This window comes from Chlamydotis macqueenii, chromosome 1, assembly GCF_036417535.1.
Source record: "Chlamydotis macqueenii isolate bChlMac1 chromosome 1, bChlMac1.mat, whole genome shotgun sequence".
NCBI lineage: Eukaryota > Metazoa > Chordata > Aves > Otidiformes > Otididae > Chlamydotis > Chlamydotis macqueenii.
In genome coordinates, this window is record NC_141556.1 from 2,269,273 (window position 1) to 2,289,476 (window position 20,204).

The 20,204-nt window shown below is 50.6% G+C and overlaps 1 protein-coding gene across 1 annotated transcript; it reads left to right on the forward strand.

Moving 5' to 3' along the window:
* The first annotated feature begins 2,762 nt into the window (after nucleotides 1-2,762).
* On the forward strand, nucleotides 2,763-18,741 carry SLC35B4 (solute carrier family 35 member B4). Its single transcript, XM_086744515.1, has 10 exons — nucleotides 2,763-2,887; nucleotides 7,597-7,710; nucleotides 8,755-8,857; nucleotides 9,656-9,705; nucleotides 10,825-10,906; nucleotides 12,171-12,231; nucleotides 13,015-13,124; nucleotides 13,355-13,430; nucleotides 14,623-14,698; nucleotides 15,499-18,741. Exons 1-10 carry the CDS (start codon nucleotides 2,811-2,813, stop codon nucleotides 15,743-15,745), a joined length of 996 nt encoding a protein of 331 aa, XP_086600641.1. The 5' UTR covers nucleotides 2,763-2,810; the 3' UTR covers nucleotides 15,746-18,741.
* The last annotated feature ends 1,463 nt before the right edge of the window (nucleotides 18,742-20,204 follow it).

Here is a 20,204-nt window from a genome sequence, read left to right on the forward strand (position 1 = left end):
TTTTATTTTATCGGGAGCGAATTATACTATTAGATCTTAGATCTGTAATTGGGATCACTCGTGAAGAATACACCAAGCTGCAAACAAGGAGCTCGGCACGTTGGTCCAGCATCGTAGCTGGGATGAACCAGTCTCACTCCTCGCGAAGGAAAAAAGGCAAGTTCAGCAACTACATCTCTAGCCTCATATTGAGATGACCTGAAAGTTTTTGCAGTGATATGAGCCCTCATCCCCTAAGAATCAGACCATGAACTCAACAGACTGGGAACTTTCCTCAGCCAGACAATTCGTCCCAGAACCGACCTCGTCGTTATAACATCAGAAAGGATGTTAAGTACTCACTAGCGCAGACAAGACTGCTCTCCCAGAGGTGCCAGGCTACAATGAACAGCTCAAAATGCTTTATGAGCTGACATTTTGGTTTTACTGTTACACTGGAGCAGTTCAAAAGAAGCAATTTGTTCTGTGGCTTAACGCGTTTAGGAACTGAGGTGCGGCACATTTATTGTGGCACAAAAACAACCTCAACCCCCCCTCCCCACCCTCTTTGAAGCACAATGAAAGAAAATGAAAGGCAAAGAAGTGAGCACCCAAGGTAGCGAAAGCTTATTAGCGAAGGGAACAGTAAAAATCGATCATTCTGACCTGCGCAGCAGCTGAAGATGTGGAAGCAGGAAACCCTGGAGACGTTACAAAGCGCCAGCAAGCCTGAGCAATTGTCTTTGTTTGTTGCTAATGAGCCATAGTGCTTTTCAATAATACATAAACAATTTAAAAGGACCTGATGGGAAGACCGAGGAAATCAGTTGAAGCGTTTCTACCTAGAGCGAGGTCAGAAAACATGGAAATGTTCTGTGAAATGGGTGAAAAATGAACTTCTGACAAGTACAGAGCAAGAGCTCAGCAAAACTGCTGGGGTTCCCAAGGAGTCTCCCAGATTCTTGGACCCCCAAAGCGTTATTTTCTGGCTGACCATCCTCCTAGAGGGTACATCCCAAGCCAAAACTCCGGGAAACATCATAAGGGAGGCCCCAGATCCCTCGGGTCTGCGGTGCTTTTCTTAAGAGACCACAGGGTTTCTATCTGCAGGCAAAGCCCACAAGGTACCCAAGGATTCCTGAGTGTTATTGCCACAGTTTCCAGGTTTTCAGCCATAGCTCCTGGAAACCCACCCTGGTAAGGGTCTGGAACCCTAAGATCTCCAGCTTGGAGTCAAAAAGCCTAGAAACCCATGCAGTGATGCAGTGAGCAAAAGAAATGGGCAATCCTGGCAGTTTCGCCCCTGTCATTAGCTGCTGTGAGAGCAGAGAAGCTGCCAAGGCTGTCACATGCCCTAAGAGCTGGAAATCATAAAAAGAAGTGCTTCATTTTTGGACTGACTGCAGTTCTTTGCAACGTGTTCATGGGATTTCACACTTGTATTCAAAGGATTAAAAAAAAAAAAAGACTTGGGTCTGATTCAGATCAAAATTTTATTAAAACAAAACAAAGTATCTACAGCATGAAAACCTTACTTTTCGATCAATACGGCTTCTATTGATCACAGAGGGCTTCGAGGGATGCTTAGCAGGTCTCTCCGCACAACTTGAGAAAAGACATTTTACCCCTGACTGATACGCAGCTAAGTTAACAGCAGAAAATATGAATTGCTCCAACTGTGAGATGTACAAAACACAATCTAGGACACGGGGATAAGGAGTAACGGGGTAACAATACAATCTGACAGGGACAAAAGAGACTGAAGGTGCCATACACGTTGTATTAAGCCCTATGGAAAGTCCACACCAGACTGGAGAGACCACATGTTGCGGCTGGATCCTTGGAGTGGCTGTGCTGTTTTAATTGATGTTTTTTACTGTGGCTGACATGATACTGTCTTCACCCTGACAAGAGAAGCCAAAGAACCCAGTCACGAAGGCAAATTAATAAATGCACCATCGCCGTCGGTGCTGGCACAGCACCTCTGGCTGCAGTTTGTCCCCACACCCGTAACTCTCTTACCCCAACCCTCCGTCTCCAGCGCTGTAGTACCCTTCTCTCCCACCTTGGTGGGTTTTGGTCAGAGACATCACCTCGCCCATCGGTCTGAATATTTTTTTTTCCTCCATCTCCCCCTTTTAAGCCGTGGGTGGCTGCAGGTGCTGTCGGACCCACGTGGTCCCCAAGCCACCCCAATACCACATTTTATGCACCTTTTTGTGCACCCCGACCCTCCTTGTACACCCCCGCATCTCCTCCTAAGCACACAATTGCTTTCCAGACCCAGTTGTGGTGCCTCAGTACCCAGTGTTTCCGACACCTTCATGGTGCCATCAACATGGGCCGCGGCGGGGCTGGCCTGTGCCCCTGAGAGCACGGCAGGACCTCCCAGGAGGCTCCACCACAGGTTTCAGCCAAGCTCCATTTCACATTGAAGCCGTAATTTCATTATCTAAGCCCAAAATCGCAATGAGCGGCTGTTCCTCAGCAGGGAAGCCGCGTCTGAGTTGCCCCCCTCCCCTTTCTCCTCATGCCACCTCAGCGCCATTCCTCGCACCGCCATTGGCACCCCGAACTACAACTCCCATCGTGCTCCGCGGGGCAGCACTGCCTGAGGCGGAAGTCGGGAAGGCGCCTCTAGGGCCGCCGGGAGTTGTAGTCCCAGCCATAGAGACGCGAGGCTATCAGTGAACGGGCAGCGGGCGGAGAGCGAACTACTGGAGCCCGGGAGGAAGCGGGGGCGGTGGGACCGGGGCCGGGAGCGGGGCCGAGGCCCGGGAGCGGGATGCGGTGGCGGCCCGGGACGCCGGCTCGCTGCTTGGGCCGTCGCTATGCACCCGGCCGTGGCGGTGGGGCTGGTGTTCGGCGGCTGCTGCAGCAACGTGGTGTTCCTGGAGCTGCTGGCCAGGTGCGGGGCCGGGGAGAGGCTTTGGGGGCTGGAGGAGGGGGTAGGGGCAGGAGTTAGGGGCAGGAGCGCGATCAGGGGCCTGGCGAGGGTCCCCGGGGCTGGAGGGCGCAGGGTCTCCCCCACCGGCTCCAGGACTTGGGAGGGGAGGAAGCGGCAGTGGTGCCCCGGGGCTCTCCAGGAGATTGGGGGTGACAGGGGGGATGTGAGAGGATTTGGGGTGGTGGTGGGGCTGCCGGGGGGCACCCGAAGCAGGCCCCCAGCCTGGGGCTGGGCCTGAGGGGGTCTGCGGCCTGCCCGGCCCCCCTCACAGCTTGGGGGGGGGGGCTCCTCGTCAAGGTGAGCCCATGTGCGGATCGCTGGGCCTTGGCCTTGTTGTGTCACCGTCTGATGGGTTTTGTGGGGTTTTTGGGGAGCTGTCCCCCTCAGCTTGGGCCCAGTCTGGTCCTATTGCTTCAGTACCCTGCCCAGGCACCAGGGCTGTCCCGTCTCTGCTGACACAGGGACCGCTGCATCAATCTGGCCCTAAAGCATCCCCACCACCCCTGCTCGCTGATCCCAGCGCCTCGTGCAAATCACAGCTGAAATCCCAAGGAGAAGACGCGCAGGAGCTGGTTAAGGATCCCCTGGGACGGCAGGCAGGGCCCGGGGAACGTCGTCCATCTGGAAATGTGATCTTCGGCGGCATCACGTGGCTGCAAAGCCAACGTGATGAGGGAGAGGAGTCCTTTGCGGCACTCGGAGCGAAGGCAAATTGCCAAATTGCAGAGAGAGGAGGCCTGACATTTGGGGTATGTCCGAGCGCTGTGTCACCTTCCTCACCCAGATGGAGGAAGGCTGGCATGGCTTGGAAAAGGTGATGGTCTGCTGGATTTGTTTTCATGGCTGGTCAGAAAACAGGCAGAAGTGCTAGACCTGACTGGGAAAAAGTAGTGATTGAACTGGTTCTGTGTCTACACTCATAGTAAGTCAGTGTGGAGCTGCATCAGCTGACCGTTCAATACTATATTCACTTCAATCATGCCCAGGCTTTCAAAACTAGTAGTTAAAACCTGCTTTTACTTCCTCCCCACCCATCATCATCCCAGATTGTTAAGAGAAAAAGGGAGTGCAGAAGAGAGCCTGACTCAGTAAGCCAGCAGTGAGGATATTTGCTTCGAAGTGGGAGGCTGGGATGCAGGAACCGTAACACAGTGTTGCACAACCGCTCAGCAATCACTGGATAAATCAAGAAGCAGTTCCTGGAAGAAGACACCTTGCGTGACGAGTTGTCTTTCCTCTTGGGGATTGCTCTAACCTCTGCCTGTCCTGCCTGGCTTGTGCTGCAGCGTCAGTGAGGGAGGAGGAATGAGTCCCTTCGAGGTGAAGAAAGCTTTGGATCTGGCTTCTCGCATTTGCTTGCAAGATGCTTGCAAGACACACTAGGCTTGTGTGTCCTCCAGCCAGACCTTAAAACAAAAGCAAACCGTTTGGCCCTACTCAAAGGCTACATTAAGCCCCAGATGGGACTTTGAGCAGCAAATCCTAGAAGTCCAGTTGCAGATATCTAAGAAAAGCTGCTTTTTACACACAAGCCTCTCTTAAGACCTGCTTCTCATCCCCTGTTCCTGACAGCTCAGGTCCTGTGCCTCTCTCTTGTCCTCTTCACCTTGTTCCCTAAATTGGGGTAACACTGGTTATCTCTTTGGGTCTCAGTGTTGTCTAGAGGGGAAAAAAGTCCCTCTTGAAGATGAATCTTCCCATAACAAGTAATGTCCTGGAGCAGGGTCACAGAAGAAGGCAGTGGTCAGACTGACAGTGTAGTGGGGAATAGCAAAGGTGATTGGAAGAAATTTACTCAGGATTTATAAGGAAAGAGTAAAGGAATGAGAACTGTTTAGTCTAGAGATCCCTGAGAACAGACAAAAAACTTCAAACGTGGGCAGAATGGCTGCAGAGAGGAGGAGATAATTTTTTTCTCCTGGGCTTCGGAGACAGAACAAGAAATAAGGGGCTTAAATTGCTGTGAAAGGGATGTAAAGCAGGCCAAACCCCCAGGTTTGCTCCCTCTCAGTGTAGTGATGTGGATTCCTAAGGGAGAGATGAGGGAAACTCCTCCTTGGAAGTTTTCAAGAGCAAGTTAACAAGCATGTGTCTAAATAACAGAAGGCGGCCTGGACAGAGCAAGACACACCGTACAGCTCATCCCATTTCCCCTGTCTGGAGCAACCCAACCTGTTCTGCTGGTGTCCCTCACTAGTTGTCCCGAGGGGTCCGTCTTTGAGCCATGATGCCAAAGCTCTGTGTGGCATGTGCGTACAGGCCTGGTTAGAAAGCCCATGAGCTGCTCTTCACCTCTGAAGCTGTGTCCTTGTGAGGTGCCTTCTCTGTAAAAAGCTGAGGCTCTGCGTGGTAGATCAATGGGGTTTCTTCCCTTTATGGTGCAGATGAGGGGAGTGTTCTTCTGCAGGGGCCGTTGAAGGAATTCTCTGTGAAATGTGGAGCCTTCTGAAGCGATGGACAGAAAATTTCCTTCAAGAAGTGACTTGGTTGTGTTGAACTCTGTGTGAATGCGAGTACAGCCCAGGCAGTTTCATCCTAGGAGGCAGGGTGACAATCAAATCGTAGTGTTTCCGCGTTACTTCTGGGGAACTCTCTATCAGTTGGCTACAGCGAAAGCAGATCTTTGGTTGATAGATCCAGACTTCTTGTCACTTCTTTTAAGTCTATCGGCGTGTTAGGATAGTGAGTCAGACGAGGGCAGACATATAGCCTGGGTGGTTTTTTGTTTGTCTTTTTGTTATCACTCGCCAAATAACGCTGTGTCAACACTTTACCGATAATGTGAAGTCGTATGTACGGCAAGTGAGTGAAGGCAAGGATCTGTGAATTGGGAGGAAACAGTTTAGTGGATGGAAACAGTCTGGGTTTATTCAAAATCTACGCTTGCTTTCTGTTCTCCTGTACAGATAAGGTTTACAGTCCTCGAGCCTGGCCTCTGTCTCCAGTTCGGTATCTCTTCTCTTCCCACAAGTAACTTTTGGACCTTTTAACCTCATTGCACAGCAGGGATTGGAGTCTCACGGATGGTTAAGCTCTGAAAATGTGAAAATTGGCAGGTGGGTGGAGGAAAGGGGCTCGGGCTAGTGCCTGCCCCATGGAAAACGCAAAGAGAAGATGGCCTTTCCTGTTTGGTGGCAGGCATGTGCCAGCTCTGCATTAACCAGAGCTCTGCTGCTTTGTCTGAGATGTCCAGGGGATGACAGAGGAGATTTTGGAGGAGACCAGACCTTCAGCTCAGCTATCCAGGAGACAGCTTGGTTATTCCTACTCTCCAGTGCATCTCTCAGCTTGCGTTTTGCGAAACCATGTCTAGACCCAGGCTCTAACTGCTTGTGCCTGCCTCTCGCGTGAGCAGGGTGGGGATCGGGACTCGGCGGCGTGCAGCTTCTCCATCAAGTCCTTGGCTTTGGTTTCTGTCTTGCACCAGAGAAAAGGGAAGTGCTTGCTCAAATCCTTCTGTCTCCTGCTGCAAATAACAGCGAGTTTTCTGATTGTCTGACATGTCGCAGCCTCCTCTGAGCCCACAGCTGACTCTGTGCCTCCCAGGAAATCCTCTCTTGCTCCCTGTAAGCTTCTTAGCAAGGAGCCAGTAGGCATATCTGCTAGGAGTGGGTGAGCAACACGCAGGGAGTGTTTGTTTAATATCAGGCTGCTACGGGCTGGCTTGCCCTTGTGCGTGATTCCTCTTCCCTCAGAATAAACACACAAAGTTGCTTTGCTCAAAGATGGTGTCATTTCCACTGCAAAGGCAGCGATAACTGCAGAGCTTGGGTCTCTCTGGGGGGACAACGATGTTCAGCTAAGAGGATCTCTGTCGAGGTCGGACACTGTTCTGTGGCTTTCGATATCTTGTGGAATTTGAAAACTTCAGCACAAAGCATGTGTCACGTTAGCAAGCTGCCTGGCTTGCCTGACTGTCACGTGGTGTTTAATGCCAGGACCTTTTTGGGCTCCCATGAGGAGCTGTTGTAGGTTCCTTCTTGAACCTCCAACCAACCTTTTGGTATCCAGCAAATGCGGGAGGGCAGAGAGCTAAAGCTTGCTGGGTCAATTGAAAGCAGGTCCAAGCTCGTGTTCAAATGTTGATGAGGTGCAAGCAGAACCGCAGGCTCTACAGACACGGACCTGACCTCAGCCCTTCCCTCGTGCAGTGGAAATCAGGGATATCGGAAATCCTGCTGCCTTCCTCCTGCGTGAACTCATTGTTTCCCCTGGCAGCTGTAGGCAGAGAGAGCGCCCTGTCAAAACCACTTCTCCATGCGAAAGAGGGAGATCTAGCTTCAGTATGGTTATGGTGGTGCTTGATGTTCCCCATTCCCACCCTACCCTGGCGGGATGATACACAGACCTGTGAGATGCCACCAATTTCCTCTTTCACTTCCCGACCTAATTCACCACGTGCCCCCTGAGGGGGGTGGCTGTTTGCTTCCCCTTTGGAAATATTTGAGGAGGGGATTGCTGCACATGTATCTACAGGTAAGGTGAATAAATACCAAGGAAGTGTTTGCAAAGGCAACGTGAGAACCTGGACAGATAAAGCAGTAAAGCCGCTCCAGGTTGGTGCTCACCCTGGAATTACATAATTCCATTAGCTTTTTGTTGGAGCCCAGTGCAATGTTTGTTCTCCATAGCATTGCTCTTACACTTGTCTGTCTTCTCCACCCCTGCAGGCAGTTTCCAGGATGTGGGAACATCGTGACGTTCTCCCAGTTCCTATTTATTGCGGTGGAAGGCTTTATCTTCGAAGCCAACTTTGGAAGGAAGAAGCCGGCCATACCGATAAGGTACAGTTGATCTGAACACTTTTGCTAGGGAAAAATTGCCTGGCTATCTGTTATCTCAGGAAATGTTTAATAAAATGGCTTATCTGTTTATCCTGTCTAAATCTCATCCATTCTGCAGCATTTGTGAAGCCTTGCTGAGAACTTGTAGTGCCTGATAAAATACAAACTTTTCGTTTATCGAGAATTCTTGGTAGGAAATTGCCGTCAGATACTTTCCCCGAGAAACAGGGCAGCGTTTTGCACAGTGTGCGGTGTTTGAAGAGCCTCCTGTCTCTCTGGGGCTTGGTGCGATGGGTGTGGGAGGAAGAGCTTTACTGGAAAGCCAGCCAAATTCACTCTTGCGTTTTTCCATCAGGGCTGATCTTGTCCTGGCAGTAGCCTGGCACGTTCATGCTCTCCTCCCTGGCACTCAGTGGCTGAGGTGAAGTGAGGAGGTTTTGTGGGGCTCCTTAGGAGCCTGCAAAGCCTGTGGTGAAACAGAGTGCTGTGCTGAGTGCTCAGGACAGAGATCCTCGTGGCGGAAAGTTGAGGGCAAGTTTAGTGCCGTTTATGTCTACGTCACAGTGAGGAACTTCAATTTGTGGAGGCTCTCTAGCTTAGGTGGAGGACCATGGAGGTGTTCAGCTTGGATTTGAATAGTTTCCTCTTCCAGTCAGGGTAGCGATGCCTGCTGGCAGAAATTGGATCCCCTCAAATCAAGCCTTGCCTTATGCCACAGGCCTTAGGAAAGAGGGATCTGGAGGAAGTCCGTACTAAAGATCCCAGCCGGGCTATCCTCGGTTCCCCTTTGCTTCTGGGATCAGCAGAAGCTGAGCCAGCGCAGGTCAGCCTGCTTCCTGTTCTGAGGACTTTCCTGCCACATCCAGACTGGATTGATCTCCTCGTTAATCCTTGTCACAGACCCAAGAGCTAGGTGGGCTCCTGCTCAGCTCCAGACCTTTCCTTGCAACCCGTAATCTATTCCCACGGTGTCCCCCAGCGTCCCAGGAGGTGCATGCACAGCTATCAGATCTTTTTTTTTGTGTGTGTGTGTTTGTGTTTCAGGTACTATTTCATCATGGTGGCCATGTTCTTCACCGTCAGCGTGGTGAATAACTATGCCCTGAACTTAAATATTGCCATGCCGCTGCACATGATCTTCAGATCAGTAAGTACTGTCTTACCATCCTTTTCCTTCTTGTGTGACAGCTCTTTCCGTCATCTCTGCAAGCTCTGTCCCTGGTCCATGTGTTCTGCCATCCTCTCTTTCCCTGAGGCCACCAAAACCCTGTGCAGATACCAAACTCCAGCTTACTTGTGGGGAGAGCAGCCTTGCTCTGATGGTTTATCTTAAGTGTAGATGAGTGTCAGGCGAAAACATCTTTTAAAACCAGAGAAAATGCAGCTCCAGCTGTTGGGAATAACCAAGTCTGCAGGGTAGATCTGCTGGGTGGGGGCTGCTCTCCCACAGCACATCGTGGGTTTGAGATACCTGAAGTCAGGAGAGGTTAAAAAGAAGAAAAACAGACAACACTCTAGGAGCCCTGTCCCACGTTAACCGTGAGTGGTGGTTCTGGTGTTGCAGCCCTGCAGTCAATCTGTGGAGCCATACTCCTGTTCCCAATTGAAAACACAGCGATTTGGCCCCGTTCTGGTCTGTAGCACACACTGAGTGTCACGAGTGGGCCAAAAAGCGGGGAGGCCCACTGGCCAGAAGGTCCTGGGAGCCTGTTTGCCCCAGCATCCTTGTTCCCAAACCACCCAGCTCAACTTCTCCCCTCCTCCCAGCTGAAGTGAGGCTCTCCCCACCCTGTCAGTCTCCCTGTCCCTGTTCTGACATTTCTGTTGGTACTTTGGCGTTCGTTGTATCAAGTTTGCGGTGTTTTGCTGGGGCAGGTGTCCCAGACTGGGGAATTTTGTCATGCTGACCAGTTTTGTTTTTCTTCCCTTCTCTCTTCTTTCCCAGGGCTCTCTCATAGCAAGCATGGCTCTAGGTATCATAATTTTGAAGAAAAGGTAAATCACAAGCCTCTTTCTCATATCATCAGAGAATGCTTTGCCATTGACTGGTGTTTAGTCCCCTCCCCTTTCCTGTTGAACATTCTTGTTTTACTGATGGGGAAACTTGGGCACAGAGGTGTGTCTGGACTAGAGGCTGGATTAGTTCCCTCTTCTGCATTTCTACCACCCCTTGTTCCTTCATTTAAGGCAAGCATGGGCTGAAAAGAGAGCTTTTACACATGGCTGCAGCCCTCTATCTTAGCTCTTTTCCTTTCTCTTACTTGTGTGAGGCCGGTACCGCGCCTGACGGATGAGTGCACTGGGTCTGGCTGGGATGGAGTTAACTTTCTTCATAGCAGCCCATATGGTGGTGTGTTTTGGATTTGTGGCTAAAACAGTGTTGACAACACACTGATGTTTTGGCTATTGCTGCGAAATGCTTACACAGTGTCAAGGCTTTCTCTTTTTCCCACTCTGGCTTCCTCCCCAGCGAGCAGGATGGGGGTGGACATGAAGTTGGGAGGGGATGCAGCCAGGACAGCGGACCCAGAATGGCCAAAGGCATGTTGTGTGCCACACAATGTCGTGCACTGCAAGAGAAACCAGAGTAGTGATTGCTTTTGCATTGTTTCTGTTGTTTTTCTCCCCTCCTCCCCCTATTAAACTCTTTAACTCAACCCATGAGTTTTCTCACTCTTGTTTTTCTAGTTCTCTCCCGATCTCATGAGGTTGGGGGAGTCACCAAGTGGTTGTGTGGGTGTTTGGCTGTTGGCCGGGGTGAACCACAGTGGGCAAAGACATCAGGACAGGAGGGTCCTCCCAGCTGCTTGGGGTCTGGCTGTTGGACCAGTGTGGGCACATCCCCTGCCACTCCACCACTACGCAGAGATCCGCGCTGGCTTTGATCTGAGAGGGATCCGTTGCCATCCGTTGCAATGAGATCTTGGTTCAAATGCTTCATTTTTGTTGCAGTTGGAGCAAGCTGGCCTTCCCTCCCAGCATGAGGTAATGGGTATGTGCCCGTTACCCCAAATTCCCACCAGTGTAATGGAGCAAAATGCAATGCAGGGGAGCAGCAGATGAACAAGACGAGGCTGGGCTGGGTCACTGACATCTCTCTTCTCTCCTGTGCAGGTACAGCGTATCTAAATACACGTCCATAGCCCTGGTGTCCCTGGGGATCTTTACCTGCACTTTCATGTCTGCGAAGCAAGTGGTAAGGATTGGAGAGGGCCTGAGGTCGTAGCTGTGAACCTTATTGACAGGAGGAGCTGCCGTCAGCACCTTCATTGGTCATTCCCTTTGCTTTGGAGAGACAAGATGTCTCCTAGCTCTAGATCTGCTCCCCGCAAGCTCTTGCTCCTGCTCTCATTTTCCTGTGGTTTGGAGGGAAGGGATGTGCACACATCCTGTGGTTTAACTTAATTACAGATGCTTTTTATCCTGGGTTGTTCAGGTTGCTTTTTGCTGAAAATATAATAGCTAGAAGCTGTTTTCTCTTGCCCTTACTGCAATGTATTGCAGTTAGGAGTGAGTGAATCTTAAACAAAACTCAACCATCTTAAATGTTCACTCTCGTTACCTCAGCAGAGATTGTCAGCTTTCAGGCTAGATTTTTCCAGACCTGTTGTCATCCAGCGTGACTTTCTGTGACCCTTGAAATAAAATTTGGAGAAAAGGAGGGAGTGAAGAAAATCCACATGTAAAGCCACTTTGGCTTTTCCTGGGTCAGCACCCACAGCCGGTTCTTGTCAACTGAAGACAGAAAAATGGCATAAAGTGGTGGTCAAGTGAAAATTGATTGCGCTTAATACAGCTCTGAGAAATTGGAAAGAAACAGGGCTGTCAAACCTCCAAGTCCCCCATGATTTCATAGCTATTTGTACTCTTAGGGTGCCTGAGGAAGGTCTGTGTTATACAGCCTTGCTCTCTGTTAGTCCAGATTAACTCTCAGCAGGCATGGGGTTTTGGTACAGTTGTGGCAAAGGTGAATAATCTAATTTGCCCTAAACCACGGTGAAAGAGAGTTGAGCAAAGTCGTCCTACCTAGAGTTTTCCCCTTGGTTAACAGCATCTACAGGCTTGGTTTCCTCAATGTCTTGATCGCAAGCCAGAGCCCTGGTTTTAGTACCTGACTGGGGCTTGGCCAGAGCTCTTGTTCTTTCCTGCACATCCACCCCTGAGATGGGGGCAGAGGAGCCTTTCTTTCAGAAAAGCTACTTTCTTATCAGGCATTTTCAATTTTTGCTGGAATCTGGTGCATTCCCTGAAGCAGAGTGGAAAGCAAAGCGTGCTGTAGTTGCTACCACCTCTCTTCAGCCGGGGAGCCATCTCTGGAGAATGTGAGACCTTGTGCGGTCTTTGCTTTATGGGCTTGCATGGAACACAACACACAACCCAAGAGTGAGGTACAGGCACGTCCAAAGGAGCCGCAGGGACACGGTAGCTCGTGGTGATTGTGTTGTGTCTCCCTCCACCAGGCATCTGACTCCAGCTTAAACGAAGAGGATGGACTCCAAGTTTTCTTGTGGTGGCTGCTAGGTATGTGAGAGCCACATCTCCAGCCGACCTTGCTGCGATACTGGCAAGACTGGGCTCTCTGATGTCCCTGACCACGTGGGTTGTGCAAAGCGGACTATGGTGGGAGTCCCTGTGCTGAGGTTAAGTTGTGCTGAGCATCTGGTGGGTCTTGATTTGCAAAGAATGGGGTTTTGTGGCGCTCATTGGTGGCTTTGTGCAAGGAAATACTCTTCATTTGGCCAACAAATTCAATACGGCACCAAAGGGGTTTCTGCAAGGTCATGGCTTAGTGACAGAATGAGACTACAGTCATGCATGTTTGTAGACATCTTCTTGGTTTCTCGTTGCAAAAGCTGCTCGTACCTGATGCTGAGCTGTGCCGCAGAGAGGGAGAGGGGCTGTAGCTGGTTCATGTGTTCATTCGGCACAGTATTTCACGGGGAGGCTTTAAAGTCTGGCACTTGAGTCTATTTTTATACCTCCAGCCTAGGTCTGTTGGTGGCTTTTTGGGGAACCAGGGGTTGATCTATTGTCAGTAGTGGCAAATGACTGTCCCCCTCGTGTCCCACCAACTCTGCTTGCCAGGGCTGAGTCTCTTTTTAAGAGATATTCTTTTCAGAAATCTCTTGGCATCTCAGCCTTTGTATTAAGGTACCTGTGTCCCCGAGACCATTATCAGTTTTCTTATCAAGTCTGGATGTTTTGGCTTTTTTCACTGAAAGCCAAATTGCGGGAGTCATCAGGCTGGTTGACTTGAGCTACGCCACGCTTGAGCAGCGTTGCAAGGCTGTGCTTCTGTTGCAGGTATCGCTGCCCTCACCTTCGCCCTCCTCATGTCTGCCAGGATGGGGATTTTCCAGGAGACGCTGTACAAGCAGTTTGGGAAGCACTCCAAAGAGGCCCTTTTTTACAATGTAAGTCATCACGAATTTTCTGTTGCTTTTACTGGGCAGGTATAAAACTGCTGAGAGAGTCCCTTCCCCTCCAACCCCGTACTCCGCATAAATCCGAAGGGTCACACGCTGCAGCGCTGGAGCAGTGAAGAGCGTGCTCTCATCCAGATGTGTGAGGCTTCTTTCCCAGGATGAGAAGTGGGGTGGGCTCTCATAATCTGTTAACATCACGTCTTTACTTTTCTCTCCAGCACGCGTTACCACTCCCTGGCTTTCTTCTCCTTGCCCCAAACATCTACCACCACGCAGTCCTCTTCAGCCAGTCTGGTAAGTGTTGCGCAGACGGATCCTTGCTCTCTTTCCTTTCTGTCCTCTGGAAAACGCTGTAGGAAGCTTTCAGTCCAGCAGTTGTGCGTGTCAGACTGTCTTGAGGTATCCAAGCCCTTTGAATTTTCAGGTTTGATAGGAAGCCAAAAGCTGAAAAGACCCCAAACTGTCTTGAGGACATTGTCCAACCTTTTCCCCCGTGGTGGGCCAGGTGCTGGCACGCTTGGAGAAGTGGTGATCGCTGAGAGCCTGGCCATGGGCAGCTGATCATTCAGCTGGTGCCACAGCGGCTTGTGAAGCTAAACCTTGAGTTAACGGTTTGGATCACTGGGATTAAAGCCCACGCTTCTCACTGATGCACACGCATACAGCCAGATTGCTCATCACCCACCTTCAGCTGTACATCTGCTTTAAGTTTAACAGTAAAATTCACCAGGCTTTTCAGCGCCAGCAAGTTTCCTACATCCCTGATCTTGTGAAACTGCAGGGATCTTTGCTGAAGAGGTTTGCTGGTTCTCTAATGCCTTCTGGGTAGGGAGATTGTTTGCATACATAGATTCCAACCCTAATCATTCTGTAATTCTATGATTCTATGATCACTTCAACCTGTTCATTAATATCATTGCACAATATTTCTAGCATGCTACACCTGTCTCAAGGAGAACATGAGGTGACCCCTGAGGAAAGGAAGCTGATAGTTCAGAAATGGGAATAACGGGACCAAATCCTCAACCACAGGTGTCAACATGGACCTGTTGGCTTTTATTTTGCTGGTACCACGCAGGCTTTGCTGTGCTGGCGCTGTCAGCCTCTGAGCCACCCAGTTGATTCACCCAGTTCCAACAGTAGGGCAGCCCTGACACAAGAAAGCAAGACAGAGCTTTTGTTTCAATGCCTTTTTTCCTTAGCCTACTTCTCCTGCCATCTTCCTTTCTTCCCTACAGAAGTCCAAGCAGAAGCCTCTGCAAACTCTCTTGTATTGGTCATTTATCACAGTAAGAACAAGATAACTCGCCATTTGGAGAAAAATCAAAATGTGCCCTCTCCTCAGTCTGCCTGATGCAGCAACGGCCTCCTGACGCTGCAGCATGTCCCAGATCACGGTCACTCCTGGACAGGAGAGACACCTCTTCTTGCATCTTTGTTAATCAGTAGCAGGGCAGTGACCTTGCTCCATCCTTTCTCCCCACAGAGCCGTTCCAGATCCCAGTGATCGGGCTGACCCTGCCAATCATGTGGTTCTACCTCCTCATGAACGTTATCACTCAGTATCCTTTCAAAGCTCAGCATGAAACGTGCCACGGAGATGGCCATGGGGTGGGAGTGCCGGGTCCTTGGAGTCTTCCCTGCTTTGGGGAGCTCATTTTTGTGTAACTCTTGGAAAACAGAGTGGAATTTAATCTGGGGCTTATGTTATTTCCAGGGTGGCGGAAATCTGGCTGGTTTAAACTCATGGTGGTTGTGCTAGCCAGCTGTGGACAGAAGGGACAGAACGGGAACTGGTTTTGTGCCGTATCAGTGTGGATTCTTCCAGGCAGTGAGGACAGCTCTGAAAGTCTCATGAAGTTGAGATGCCTTCAAAAAAGGGACTCTTCAGTCCAAGGCCCTCTTACTGGTTTCCTCTCACTGTTGAGTGAGTTCTGTGCCCTGTTCCTGCTCACGCTCCTCCCTGAAACCCCCTTGTTTAATCTGCCTTTCCCATGCCCCCTCAGGGGGAAAGGAGACTTCTGCTGTGTCTAAATGGAGAAGTCTGATTTTTGCTTCCCTTGGCTCTGTGGCGGGGTCTGGAAGCCCTGCGCACCGTTAACATTTTGCTGACACATCAGCCTCAGCTGCTCCAGTGGGGTAGTTTTGCTGTCCCAGAGTGGGGTCAGGGGGTGTCTGAGAGATTTGGGGTGTCCCTGGGGTTTGTAGGGAAGCTATTCGTAGCTCTAGAAATGCTGATCTGAGAAGAAGGGAATTTTATTCCCTCTGTAACCAGTCCAGGGCTATCCATTGCCCAGCCCTTTTCATTCCCAAAGCGTCCTCCCTCTTCAGCCCCAATGTCCCCTTACCTCGTCCCACCCAGATACGTCTGCATCCGAGGCGTCTTCATCCTCACCACGGAGTGCACCTCCCTCACCGTCACGCTGGTGGTGACGCTGCGCAAGTTCGTCAGCCTCATCTTCTCCATCCTCTACTTCCGCAACCCCTTCACGGCCTGGCACTGGCTGGGCACCGCCTTCGTCTTTGTGGGGACTCTCATGTACACGGAGGTGTGGAACAGCCTCGGGCCCTTCCTGGCCCGCTGGAGGAAGAGGCCGAAGGCGGAATAACAGCCGGGGGACTCGCTGCAGGGACCTTTTTATTGTTTTATAGAGAAGAGCAGCAGGGAATCCCCCAGAGGGGGGTTGTTTTTATAACACGGGGGAGGTGTTGGCTGTGCCAAGCTCCTGGGAAACGTGGAGCCTCCGCTGGGAACCTACCTGAAATGGATCATGGAGATACGATATGGTTATTTTTTGCAAGGTTGCATTTTTTTTTAATGCAGCCCCTTTTGCTTCCAACCTCTCCCCCTGTTGTTTTTTGGTTTTTTTTTTTTGTTTGAATAACCCTTTTTAAGTAACGTAAAAGCTAACCCAGTTCTCTGTTAGGAGCCCAACCTTGTTGTGGTGCTGTTGTCCGCTCCTCCTGGCTTTGATGAGCTGGACCCTGAGCCTTTTTGGTGCTGCCCTTTAACGTCCAGGTGGCCGTAGCAGATGGCTGAGCCCTGAGGAGCTGCTCTGTGTGCACCTGGTTGTAAGTCACACTGGAAATGCCAGGCCTGGCTTTTAACCTGAGTCCTTGTTGCCTGATCCTACCACCTGACCTGGGAAGGTGTTGGATAAACCTGTAGTTAGAGCCTTCCAGTCTGCCCAGTAGATGCGCCACTGGGGAATGACTCAGAGAATGAGGAGAGAAGGTGCCACTGTGTCACCTTCGCTTCTCCTCAGGGAGCTGGTGAAGTGCTGTTGCGGCTTTGCCAAGTCAGATGTGGCCCTGATACTTCACCGGCTGGAAGGTATCATGGGTTCCTCCAGCTTTGGTTAGGTCCTCGGTGCAGGTCACTTCTCAGGCGCTTTCTGCTTTTTCCCTCTTTGCAGACGTGTTCAGTGGGCTTTGTTACCAACAGTCAGCTGCAACCAACTGTGCTGAGCCCCCAGCGCACCTGTGGTCCCCACCCTGATCCAGCCCAACCTCAGGGTTCAAGTGATGCCAAGAAATTTAAGAAAGGCCAGTAAAGCTGAGCTTATTTCTGCTACTGAGGGGGCTGGTTTTACTGTCCCTTCTCCCAGTTCTCCTCTTCTCCCACTCGTTGGGCATCAGCTTCACTCGTGGCATTTCTGTGCATCATGGTGTCCCTCAATGTCACCCCTCAGCTGGGGAGGGGTGGGCCGCAAGAGCTTTGGGTGTGCAGGCAACGCATGTCTCCCAGCGAAGTGAGAAGCAGCAGCCACAACTCTTTTAGAAGCTGCTCGGCGTTGGGCAGGTCACGTGTTAACGCGCAGCCTTGTCTTGATCTCGGAGCAGCGGGCAGCACTGGTTTGTGCCGCCTCGGTTTTCCTGGAGCCCCTCGTTCTCATCATCGTGCTACTGTCCCAGCTCAGCTGTGGTAACGAGGGCATCCAGCAATGTCAACCTGATTCACATCAAGCTTTGCCAAGGACTGTTCTCAGTTATTCCTCCACCCAAGGTCCGACGGCTTCCAGCCTCGGTGTTTACAACCCCGCCAACGTTTAACCTGTGCTTGTGGTGGGTTAACCCTGGCTGGCAGCGATGCACCACGTGGCTGCTCACTCACTGTCCCCCACAGCGAGACCGGACGGGGGAAATAGGAAGAGCAAAACCAAGAAAATTGTGAGTAAAGATGGTTTAATAGCAAAGGAAAGAGGAACAGGGGAAAAAACCCACCCAAGTGATGCAAAGGCAACCACTCACCATCTCCCAAGAGCAGACCCATGCCCAGGCAGTCCCCAGGCAGTGGCCACCGTTCCAAAACCTCTTCCCCTCTGTTTTTATTGCTGATTTTTATCTGTACCGGCTGTCGTGGATCTGCCCCTTCCCAGCTTCTCACCCACCCTTGGCCAAATCCTTGGCGGGGGACAGAGAGGGGGAAAATGGGGAAGCCATGATGTTGTGCAAGCGCTGAGACACTGGTGTGATGTCAGCGCTGTTTTAGCCACAAATTCAAAGCCCAACGGAAAAAATGAACTCCGTGCCAACCAGAACCAATACGATGCTGATGAGCCCTGCTGCTCGCTCCTTCCTGAGATGCTGAAGGATTTTTCTCTTCTGGTTTTGATTTTTTTTTCCTGAGCCTGAAAAACCTCTTCTATTTTGAGAGTCAGACATGGGATGGTTCCAAGGATTTTGTAGATGGAGAGATTGTCTCCTGCCCTTTGCCCCGGCACCTAGAGCAGGTCAGCTCTCACTTCCAGCTGTTTGCGGAGGCTCCGGGAGAGACCCAGAGAGAGGCAAAACCTTTTTGCCCTCATCTTGAGCTTCAAAGCTATTTACACAGAGCTTAAGCTGAGACAGAGAGGTTGGGGCGAGCAACACAAATTCATCAAAGCTTAAAACGTGGGTTTTAAGCCAGGCTGAAGGCAGAAGCTGTGGTCACGGCGAGCGGTGGTTGCTGTAGGCTCGGCTTGGGATTTAGCAAAGCAATAGCTGAGCGGGTACTGGTGTGAGTGTAACATACTGTACATAGACTCCTCGCTAGGTCGCTCTGTATCCACAAAATTGCACGTTGTCTCCAGTTTCTGTGTGATGCTGGTAGGTTTGGGCATGTTTAAGTTCCTCTTTTTTACAACCGTCTGCTGTACTTGGTCTTCACTTGAACCAGGTGTCAACAATGGGTTATTATTTGTTGTTGTCAGGGGGCTTTTATTTTAATTTTACAGTGTGATCTGTGTGTTTCTGAGTATTTATAATTGTTACAGAAGTGGTAGCGATTCCCTTCGTGTTGTAGGAGAGCGGGTGAGCTTGCCCAGTGGTGAGATGGAGGAGAGGTCCGTAGGGAAGGGCCCTGTTTTAGCCAAAACGAGTATTTGAATCCAGGGCTCCCCCCATGCCCCTCAAAATGGGGCTACTGGTTTGTATGGTTTTAATGTTTGCTCTAGAGACAATAGCACATCTTTTTTAGCAGAGGCTGGAAAAGTGGGTGAGCCAAAAATACTTTGATCAGTGTTCTAGATCAGCAGAGCTTTTGGGTGGCTACTTTAGGGTGATATTTTTGTTGGTTTTTTTTTTTTAAAAAAAACTCAAATAAATATGTATCCTCTTCCAAGTATGTTGGTCATCTTGTTTCTCCTTTCATGCTTTGCTACGGGTAGTCAGCTGCTGGTGATTGGAAAATTAATGAGGCTCTGAAATCAACACACAATTTCTCCTGCCTTTAGTAGGAGGGAAGGTAGGAAAGACTCAGCCTTGCTGGGGGGGGTGAGGGAAAGACCCAACCCCTCCCCGTGCCGATGGCGAAGGCAGCTCAACCGGCAGCGAGCTACAGCCCCGCGGTGCCAGCGGCCTCGCCGCGGTGGCTGGTTCCCTCCCTCTCTGCAGCGGCTAAGCCAGGACCACCTGGACCAGGCACCGCTAAAGGGGCACTGACCCGAGATCTGGGGGGATGCAGGAGGTGGAGGAAGGCAAGAGAAGCCAAGGGTGGCCTGGGAGGGACTCCTCTTTCATTGCACTTCTGTTAAATTACAGCCATTAACTCGCTGCAGATGGTCTCTGCACCCGGGTGGGTGCGTTGGGCAGCCGAGGACCCTGGCAGCACCCGCAGGGGCTGGGGGACCTGGCTTGGGGCAGCAGTTTGGGCCTGAAGCAGTCGGTATCGAGGAAACCGTCAGGATTTGAGGTCCCCAAGCAAGATTCGACAGTTGTTTTAGGCTCGCAGATTCTGGGAATCCCATCAGAGCGTTGCTTCGCTTGCCATGGTGTTATCCCAGGAGACACCAAAATCAGGAACGAAGCTTCCTCGAATTGGCGTTTAACCATTAACTCAGCGCTGAGAGGTCCAGCTTCCCACTTGGGAACTGATTTAAAAAAAAAAAATAAATAAATAGCAAGAAATGATTACTGTGGTCTTTCCAGACCCTGGTGGTGTCTCCATCACTGCAAAACCAGTGGCATGGCATTAAAATCCTGGCCACCACCATTTGACGCCCCTTTAAACCTTCCCCATCTCAGAGCTTTTAATGGCCACGCTTCATTCTCCAGCAGTTCCCAAGTGTGTATATTTCTAATTTAACAAATCATCTTTCCCCAGACCCTGGCAGCTGTTTGTTTAATAAATCCTCATCGCCTGGGCTCAGCTTTCATCAGCTCGGAGAGTTCTGTTCAAAAAATCTTTGGCCTTTCATTAAATCTGGGCTGGTGTTTATTAGCGCTTTCAATCTTTCCTCGGCACGTTCAGCCTGGCTCGCCACGGTGGGTCGGAGAGAAACAAGGGATTTCTTTTTTTTTTTAATTTTTATTAAAGTGAGAGGGGAAGCCTTGAAGTCCTTTGCGAAATACGATGAAATCCTTGTCACTTCCAAGGTGTAAAAAGCTTGCTCCCGCCACTAAATGAAACGAGAGGGGCACGAGAAGGATAAAGATGTCTCTGTAAATCACTTGGAGCCACAGAGTTCATTTCTGTTGGGTGTCTTTCATTACAGCAATCGTAAATCAGCAGCTGGAGCCCAAGAGGGCAAGAAGGTGAGACTTACAGATGGGCGAAATTTGGGCGGGGAAGAGCTTGGGGGCCACAGA